The sequence below is a fragment of the Salvelinus namaycush genome, chromosome 31 (assembly GCF_016432855.1).
Source record: "Salvelinus namaycush isolate Seneca chromosome 31, SaNama_1.0, whole genome shotgun sequence".
Lineage (NCBI taxonomy): Eukaryota > Metazoa > Chordata > Actinopteri > Salmoniformes > Salmonidae > Salvelinus > Salvelinus namaycush.
Window position 1 is genome coordinate 35,055,009 of NC_052337.1, and position 10,472 is coordinate 35,065,480.

The 10,472-nt window shown below is 43.6% G+C and overlaps 1 protein-coding gene across 1 annotated transcript; it reads right to left on the reverse strand.

Annotated features, from left to right (window-relative positions):
- Positions 1-245: 245 nt before the first annotated feature.
- LOC120025571 (pikachurin-like) lies at positions 246-9,657 on the reverse strand. The gene is made up of 13 exons (XM_038970126.1): positions 9,638-9,657; positions 9,449-9,593; positions 9,112-9,301; positions 8,109-8,234; positions 7,772-8,015; positions 7,443-7,554; positions 7,130-7,258; positions 3,211-3,391; positions 1,837-1,912; positions 1,579-1,722; positions 1,374-1,457; positions 1,127-1,230; positions 246-1,006 (listed from the first exon to the last, which is right to left on the reverse strand). Exons 1-13 carry the CDS (start codon positions 9,655-9,657, stop codon positions 855-857), a joined length of 1,707 nt encoding a protein of 568 aa, XP_038826054.1. The 3' UTR covers positions 246-854.
- Positions 9,658-10,472: the final 815 nt, after the last annotated feature.

The following is a 10,472-nucleotide window of genomic DNA, read 5'->3' on the forward strand; positions in this document are numbered from 1 at the left end:
ACTTTTAATTTGGAGGACCAGTCAGGCATACTGCTCCAGTCTGCAAAGAACAGTTGTTTGGGAAAAGAATGTTTCAGTTTTAAAACGTTTTTTTTCTGTTATGACACAACACAAGAAAGGTAACTTTAGTGGTACACCTGTCAAAACAATATTACCACATTCTTTCTCAATGAAAGACGATCAAATATAACATGCTATTTAAAATGTTTATGTTTGTAAAAAGGCATGTCAGGACATGTTATGGCATTTGTATACATTTCCACATCCAGAAAATCTTCTGCATATTGCAATACATATACATCCTATACATTTCCTTTGACAGATATATGGTTACAATACAAGTTGAAAGTTGTATTCGTCATATGTACAGGATACACATGGTGTACACTGTCCAAGGAAATGCTTACTTGCAGGTTCCTTCTCTACAATGCAACAACAATAAGAACTAATAGGAGTTAAGAATATGAACGTAAAGTAATACAATGCATGTATTACGGGATTAAATACACAAAACAGCTGGATAGCAGTATCTGACAGTACAAACCCTACACCCCACCTCAGTATCAGGCACAAAGATATTCTAGAAGGCTGTTTCATGCCTCTACTGTCCATGAGACGGGAATCCCATTAAAAAAATCAATACATTTTCAAAACAATGGAAATTCTTTACAGTAAAAAAACAATAAATAATCAAATATTTGCAAGTTTAACCATCAATTGAGTGTTTGGGTTCATCCCAAGACATACAGTAAATATGAACATAATTATAAAACATGATATAGTCTGCTCATGGTCCCCCGTGTAAATGAGTCCCCCCTGTAAATGAGTGCCCAGGGAAACGAGGTCAGCAGCTGTCAGGGCCTGCATGTGTTGATGTTCTTGCCAGCGGCTGCATCCTCCACCAGAGACAGGTGGTAGTCAGTAGAGAGGGTGAGTTGAGAAATGCAGCCCACCAGGCCCCACAAGTACTGGCCATGGTTATACAAGCCAACCTCTTTCATTCCACCTGCAGGAAGCATGGCATCATCATCATCATCATCATCCTTAATATTATTTTCAACATCCATATTACCACCATATCATTCCCACCACCACCCCTGCTATCTCCATCAACAGCACTACTGACCAAGGTACACCATGCTGTTGGTATTGAGCTGTCTCATGTTGCCTGGTGATCTCCCTGTACTGGTCTCATAGTGGTCCACTGTCAGGCTCCCATACTGGCCATCTCTGATAAAGACACAACCTCATTACAACACACCACCAGGACGCAGACTCCACCAAATCGCTGTGTAAATGCAGGTAACGTAATTGTTTGTCAACACGTCAATATTTCTGAGCCAAAGAAAGGCTGGAATAGTGAAAGAGGTCACCTGATTGCCTTGACCCGATGCCATTGTCCATCACTAAAGGTTCCATTGATCATTACTATGGCAACACCACTTCCAAGGTTATAGCTGAATAGAAAGGGTCAACGTTAGAGAGAAGCAGGATCTCTCTCTCTCTCTCTCACAAACACACACTCTCTCTCTCTGACCCCTGGCATATAGCCTCCATTGTTTACGGGGCTACCTGTACCTGAAGATGAGAGCCCCGTCCTCCAAGCCCAGAGAAACAAAGTCACTGTTGGCCCTCACAGGAGTGTGGCCTCGCCATAGCAACAAGCCATCCTGAGCGGAGCTCCTAAAGCGCAGCAACACATGAGTCCTGCAGCCTGACACCCTAATACAGAGATAGTAGTCAAGAGTGAAGAGATAAAATAAGTATTATCTACTGTCATGGTTAGTCGATACATAATGAAATATGCAAATAATCTGGAAAATCGAAGGGGCATACCTCTTTAAAATGTCCTTGTTGTTATAAACGAGGTAGCTTCGTCCAATAAACTGGGGAGTCTCAGTTGCCTCGGTTACTAAAGGATATACAGTGTCTTCAGAAAGCATTCATACCCTTTGACTTTTTCCACATTTTGTTGTGTCACGGCCTTAATTAAAAAATGATTAAATGTGTTTTTTCTAATCCATCTACACACAATACCTCATAATGACAAAGTGAAAACATGTTTTTAGAAATGTTTGTAAATGTATTGAAGATGAAATACAGAAATATGTCATTTACATAAGTATTCACAACCCTCAGTCCAGAATCACCTTAGCGATTACAGCCTCCCAGGCTTTTCTTTAAGCTCTGTCAAGTTGGTTGTTGATCATTGCGAGACAGCCATTTTTTTAAAGTCTAGACTGTAATTAGAACACTTAGGAACATTCAATGCCGTCTTGGTAGGCAAGTCCAGTGTTTATTTGGACTTATGTTATTGTCCTGCTGAAAGATGAATTAGTCTCCCAGTGTCTATTGGGAAGCAGACAACCAGGATTTTGCCTGTGCTTAGCTCTATTCCGTTTCTGCTCAAAGGGATAGGTGCCTCAAAAAATAGGTGCCTTTCTTTGGGAGGCATAGGAAAACCTCCCTGGTCTTTGTGGTTGAATCTGTGTTTTAAATTCAATGCTCAAATGTGGTACCTTACAAATATTTGTATGTGTGGGGTAGAGATGAGGTGGTCATTCAAAAATCATGTTAAACACTATTATTGCACACAGAGTCCATGCAACTTATGTGACTTAAGAAAATGCATACTCCTGAACTTATTTAGGCTTGCCATAACAAAGGTGTTGAATATGTACTGACATTTCAGCTTTTCATTTTTAATTAATTTATGAACATATCTAAAAACATAATTCCACTTTGACATTATGGTGTATTGTGTGGAGGCCAGTGACACAAAATCTCAATTTAAATCAACAAAAAACTTCATCCTGTAACAACAAAATGTGGGAAAAGTAAAGGGGTGTGAATACGTCCTGAAGGCACAGTAAAGGGGAACCTGTACTTACCCCCAAATTCCACTAGATGGCACTACAACTTTTCATATGGACAGATTCAAATCAATAGGCTGTTTCCAATTACAAGTAAACGCCACATGCTTTCACATGCTGTTATACAGCTTATTGTTATAATATGTCATTGTAGAATTACGCACCGGAGCAACATGACACACACAGTGAGACTTACAGTTCATGCAGTAAGTCCCACATTCTGCTCAGCAATACCATGGTCAGAGAAGAGAGGAGAGAGGGTGAGAGGTGGGTACACTAGAGATGTGTGCATGCAGCATACACATGCATTATATAGTATAGCAGTGAGAGGTCTGACCTTGTAGGCAGTGCTTTCCAGTGTATCCCAGGGGACAGTCACACTCATACAAGGCCTGTTTTGGGCGGCACGTGCCCCTGTTGGCACAGGGTGAGTCTACACAGGGGTGCAGGGAGTTCTCTATGTTTACCCCTTCAGAGAAGTCCTGGGGCAGACGGATGCTGCGCTCATTAAGAGTGATCTGATAGAGATGGGAAGGGCAGAGGAATATGGAACAGTCAATAAGGATACAGGAGGGTGGAGACAAATAGTTAGGGCAAAACTATGTAATGTATCCCCAACAATCACTATGTACAATACTGTTATAGAACCACATAGCTTCAGTAAAGGTCACTGAGTGTATTTGACAGCGATGAGATTAGATTAGAAACTTTTACATTTCCTATGGGGGACATGCCCTGCAAACAATAATGAGCCGTTGGGACGTCCCCGTGACGTCATGAAATGGTTGCCTAAAGACGTCAAGACGTTGTGTCATGGTCCGCTGGAGGTTTTGTGTAGTTCCTGGTTTGTCCCGGGGATGTAGTGCAGATGGCACTCTTTTTCTAAGTGCAGAAATGTATTATAGGTAATGAATGTGTAGGGAGGGACTTCTGAAATTATACAGACTTTGTGGTGCAGCAGAAAGGTCAGCATACCCCAAATCCAGAGGTTGGGAGTTCAAATCCCAAATTGGAAAGTCAGTACTAAGTGATCATGTCAAATGTAATCATATTGTCATTGATGAAAGGTTTTTACACTATTTTAGCTGAACAGCGTACCATTTACCTTAAATCAAATCAAAGTTTGTCACGTGCGCCGAATACAACAGGTGTAGACCTTACAGTGAAATGCTTACTTACAGGCTCTAACCAATAGTGCAAAAAAGGTATTAGGTGAACAATAGGTAAGTAAAGAGGTAAGTAAATAGGTAAGTAAAACCCCTATGCCATTTCATTGCTTTACTTATAATGGTTTGAGACATCTGGGACTCACCTAAAAAAACTTCTAACCATGACACAATGTCCAAAAAACGTTCAGGGGACCATGACACAACGTCCCAAGAATGTCTGAAAAGCGGCTAACCGGGAACTATAAAAAGGTCCGCCAAAGAACGTTCACTTGGGACCGTCACCTGATGTTTTATTTGTAGTTTAGTTTATTAATTCGACCATTTAAAAAAACAAGCACTCATACAACTTGAAAAAGCCATACATGCACATGAGTTAAATCATGGAGGATAACACACAATAAAGTCTGGGACTTATTTCCATTGTGTTCCTCTTGAGACAAGATGGCTAGGTAAGATCGAACACGGTATGACAGCGAGATAATGAAACAAAAAACAAAGAAGAACATCTATTTCATCATTGCAGTTCACATCATAGGGGTCATTCACATGGGCACAGAAGACATCAAACAGTTTTTTACTTTATTTTTAATGCTGCCCAGAGGGGGAAGTCATTTTTATGTGCAGAGGCAACTCATTCCACTCCAGTATACAAGACAGTACCCTTCCCAGCATTACTCCTGAACCTGTATAAGGACACGTTAGCGAAACACCTGATCTGGGGCCTCATTTATAAAACTGTGCATAGGATTCACGTCAAAAGGTGGAGTACGGACGAAACACAGAAAGTGGTTACGCACAAAAATATTCTGTTTTCTAACAGTGTGCACGCACGTCCAACGCCGGTTTACCTTCATAAATCACAATCAACTTGAAATTTGGCGCATGTGAGCGAGCGTCTTGTCCCACCCTTTTAACTCCCATAGTTGCCTATAGATAGTCAGTGAAACGCCCTAATTAATATTCATCCTTACTGACTGCATGACGACAATGACGGCAAATCACAACAGAAAGGCTAAAAAAATAAATTTCACCCAGTGTGAAATGGAAGTTCTTGTAGGGGAGGTTGAAGCAAGAAGAAATATATTGTTTGGTGGACACAGTGTGAGCATTACAAATGCCAAAAAGGCGTTAAGAGTGGCAGCATGTGGCGGACGCTGTGAATGCTGCTAGCTCAGAAGGTCGGACCCTCTCAGAAATAAAAAAGTGGTCCGACATAAAAGTGGAGGCCAAAAGGTGCATAGGCTTCTGAGTGTAGTGACGGAGGTGGAGGGGGACACGGACATGCAAGACGCACCGGATGATCCAGGTATGTAATGAGAATTCCCTCGCTTCAAAAGAGTCAACCAAATGCATTCAAGTTGTTTAAACATATATTTACACAAACAATTGTGACATTTTCTATTGTTTTTAGTCGCTGCGTGTTCCAGCGGGGTCGGTGGTGCTGCAGCTGAGCGGAAGCTGAGTGTGCCCAGCCCCGGTGTCTCCACTGCACCTCGTGCATCACAACCCTCCAGCGGCCGTGTCATCACATATGCAGTCCTGAAAACGCAAAGAGACTATAGACGCTATTAACGAGGTTGCCAAGGAGTTGAAGTGGGACAGGCACGGCTTGGTTTCTGCGGGTGCTTCTCTGTAAAGCTGGGCCCACTACAGCACAGAGATCCAAGAGAACAACGCTTGGTAATCGGAACCGGCTCATAAGCCACTCATCATCATTGGCCAGTAAATCTTGCTGGTCTCTGAAAATTCACTCTCTCCGAATTCTTCCATTCGCCAAATCATCCAACAGTGCCAAAGCAGCCATTGTGGGTCATTACGCATTACAATTGCATGCCTTTTTATACCCACCCATTTGATTGTCAAAGCTACCCAATTGCGTAACACCTTCAGGTGTGGTAACAACCCTGATTCTGATTGTAACTGACAATGACAGGGCCATTATCACATTGACAGTTCTGCGCAACGAACATGTGATAACAATTTGTGAAACTGTGCACTCGTATCTGCATGACTGAGGCATCGAAAAATGCATTAGTTTAAACGTCATTTGTCCTACTGTTCACCTTATTATTTATTTTATAAGTATTGTTTATTACAGATACAATTAACTATGATTCCTGATTAAACTGTATAGCATATTTGAGGGGTTATTTTGCAAAAACAGATATCTGTTTGTATTTATTATCCTAAATCATGTTTTTTGTGTGTACTCTAGGGAGCTCTTCAAATATAATACATGAGAGGTAATATTTAGATATATTTTATACAATGGTATCAATTTCAAAGCATTTCTTGAGTTTCATCCTTCTGCCATCGGAGTCGCAGTTTCTAATTTCTGCAGTTTATGTGCGTACGTATGGGTCAAAGTGTCAGTGGAGGACCGCACATTCTCAAGGTTGTTTTTTATAAATCCCAAAGTTTGCTTAGAAAGTGGCGTACACCTTATTTTGTAATCAGTTAGATATCTGGGCGCAGAACCATAAATACTCCCGTAAACCAAACCCAGTCTAATCTGGGACACCCTAGCCTCAACAGGCAGCCTTGAAAGCAGCTCCTGCCTATGTGAGTATGTGGACTCCCCTTCAATACTAGCCTGATCAGCTTATTCTGGGTTATCTGGAGCTTCCCCTTCATAAGCTTAGATAAGCCACCAAACCAGGAAGTACTAGCGTGTCAAAATGGCATTGAATGAGGGCAGTGGCTAGCACTTTCATGGAGTCCTTATCAAGCAGCTTGGACTTTCTACCCAAAAACTTAGTCCTGGCATTAACCTTCCCTAGCACTTTAGTGGGAATGCTCACACCTCATAAGGACTATTAAAATGAAAGCCCTGAGAACGTCCTAAAAAGGTCCTGACTTGGTCCTCAGTGACATCCTGGGAACGTACAGGGAACTAGACAAAGGTCCCCCAGAGAACGTTCCCTTGGGATCATCATGTAGTGTTCTTAGAACGTCACTGGGATAACGCCGTACCGAAACCCTTAAGGGACAAAATGGGAACGTCGCCGAATGTCCACAGGACATCCCGTTTACTGGGTGGTGTCATATCTACCAACCAAACACTGGGGGCTCATTGGTCTTTGGTACCTTTTGGATACTGCCAGTGAAGTGGTGGAGCAGGGCAGCACCAGCGTTGATCTTAGTCCTGGGATTGGTGTGTTCTGGAACGCCCCCGATGTACAGAGGACCGCTGCACCTGATCTGAGTGAATGCTCCCTGAACAACAGGAGAGAGGAAGCCAAACTACATTTACTTCAATCTACATTTACTTAAAACAACAATCAAAGACAACCAAATTCACATTTCACTATTCTTCTAATTTACAGTTTGAATACATCATGATCAGTCTTTACTGAAATGTTCAGTGTATGTTTTCAGCAGGCTCCATGAAGGTCTGTACCTCACCCAGGCTGTGTGTGGGCATCTGGTTATCCACCTGCAGGATGCCCTCTCTGCCCGTCCTGGAGACACGCAGCTGATGCCACTCGTTCATTGTGAGCGTCTCTTCACTCCTGCACATGAACGGATACATCAGCCTTACCAGTGCTGACCAGACACACCATTTCTCCTATTTGGTTACATTTATGTAATGCCTTGGTTCTGCACAGAGGGCCTTTCCTCAGAATGTGATTGCTCGACAACGTCAACATGTTGAAATATAAAACAATGTGCATGCTTCTCAAAAACGGGACTCTCCCACGACTAAGCAACCCTACTGTTATCCCTAACCTGATGGTGGCTGTCCCAGAGCCACAGTCGAAGCTGAACTCCAAGTATCCTCCCAGCAGACTGATTGACAGGAAGTCTCTGCTGGCTGAGTCCTGGCTGTAGAGCAGAATGCCATCAGGAGCCGTCGGCCTGAAGGTCACCTCAAACTCCATCCAGGACAGGTAGTGTCTGGAGGACCGAGGCCAGAGGGCGCTAGCGTATGACAGCACAGACGCATTAAAGTACGGCACCACCAGCTGGAAGCCTGGGGGAATACATGGAAGGGGTTACAGGTAAGGTGTGTGTGTAATTACAGTAGGTTCAAAATAAAAAATGTGGAGATGTGGTAGCTACTCACTCTCCTGGCATAGAGGACCCCTATAACCCAGTGCACACAGACATATGTACCCATCTGCATGGCTGGCAAAGCAAGTTCCTTCATTGGCACAGGTGACCCCTTCACAGACACGGGCACTGCATTCACCTACAGGGTGAACCACATACACCATAGTGTACCAGTCATTTAAACAGTCCTACATACATTCTGTCATACTAGAGGCATACATGTATAGATGTTTATGAAAGTGAGCAAGAGAGCGAGGGAGAGAAAGATAGAAAGAGAAAAGAGGTAGAGATATATTGAAAGAAAGATAGATACGGAGAAAGAGGGAAAAAAAGAAAGACAGAAAAAAAGACAGAAATTGTGTCAGTCCACAAATGGACCAAAACAAAAATCCCTTTTTACATAATCTCATTTATTGAGTCAGCTCATTAGGGACTATTGTGTCTGACCACTTTGGCATCTCCCTGCTGGCATTCATCAAATCCTATTGAACTAGAACACAGACTTCCTTTCTGTCTCTCTGAATAATAGGAGTGATGAGGAGGAAGCCTTCCAGAGGCTGCCATAGAAACGCATCTCCCCAACCCTAGGCCATTCTAACCAGACGCAGACCCACACATCAAAGCTTTGTCTGCTCAGTCTTAATGTGCACATGTTGTACACAACAAGGACTGCTGTGTGTCACAATATCTACTGAACAACTGACTCAAGATGACAGTATGTTCTTAGGATATTCAGACATCAACAAGAAGGCAAATTGGCCAGTGACCAGGAAGTTGTTGGTTCCGACAGAAAACAAGACATGACAAGGGGCTTCAGAACAAATAGAAGTTTATAACCTACTGTCATTAAACACTTGTATGTTAATCATTGATTGACATGTTACTTGCTATGACCTTCACGCAATGACATAAATAAGCAGGGATAAACTCACCAAACGGAGAGAGTAAATGAGGTGAGAGATTATGATGGAAACATTAATGTATTAGAATCCAGTGGCTTCAGGTCAATGACTCACCCACATCCGCCCCACTAAGAGCCCATCCCATTGGCCAAGGCCTCATGTCCGTCACCCTGCTGTTGATACTTAGCGTCTGGATACACCCCTGGAAACCCCGATTGGTCCCTGCTGTCCTGGCCAGCCAATAAGCATTAGGGGAGCCGCCCACGTAAAGAGGGGTTCTGAATGTGATCTTATTGTAGTCGCCCTGTAGGATCAGAGATTAGGAGATACACACCCGGACAGGGCCGGGCCGCACGTAGGGTTATTACATTGTATAATGTGTATTTACCAGTAGCAGCAGAGTGTGCTCTTTTGTAATGTATGTCCTATATACAGAATGAATTGTCCTCACCTGTGCGTGTCCTGTCACAGGTGTGTCATTGTCCAGTCTTAGCCAGCCAATCGCACCCTCCCTGCCGATAACGACACTGTGCCACTGGTCCAGTGCCACCCGACTCCCACTCACTATCTGGGCAGTGCCTGTGCCACAGTTAAACCTACACACACAGATAGAGGTGAGGTGAGTCAGTCAGTGCGTGACTGACTGATTTGTATCAACATGCACCCACCTAAAGTGGAGCTTCCCATGTATGAGAGCCAGTGAGGTGAAGTCTCCACTGCCATGTTCATTCTCCCCACAGAACAACAGAAGGCCATTCTCGGAGTCAGTCTGTGGAGTAACAAGACAGGGGTGAGCATCCATTTGTTTTACATTCTTTAGAATACCATTGACTTTTATTTGGGATGCACAAAATAGCTTTACAGCTTATTTCTATGAAGGAAATGCAACACATTCAGAATGAAACAGACATCAACATTTTACCTTAAACTCAAGCATGATCTGAAAGGATTGATAGGAATTCTTCAGAGGCTCAAAGGCAACATGGGAGAAGCCGTAAAACTGTGGATATTTCACCACTACAACTGGAGGACAAAGAAACCCAGAACAAAAATAAACAAATAAGCTCAAATTCAGTAGCAAAACAGAGAGACTAGTGTCCATCAACTAAGCAAGAATGGTCCATTAGAGAGGTTCTCGTCTCACCCTGAGAGCAGGCGTCCCCTCCTCGGCCCAGGGCACAGTAACAGCGAGATCCCCCACTTTGGTAGTCATCTATACACACACTGTTGAGAGAACACACAGCGTCCTCACAGGCCAGGTCATAAAGCTCCCTCACCTGCCCATTCCACTGGGACCTGGGGCCGGGAGGGGTAGGGGAGAGGGGGACAGCCAGGGTGGAGTGGGCCGGGATTGGGGCTGAGCTAGGGGTCGGCAGAATGCTATCCAGGCCTGGAGACGAGGTGAGGGCAACTGGGTTGGTGGTAAGGGTGTGGTTGGCGGGAATGGGTGTGGTAGAGGTGGATATTATAGTGGC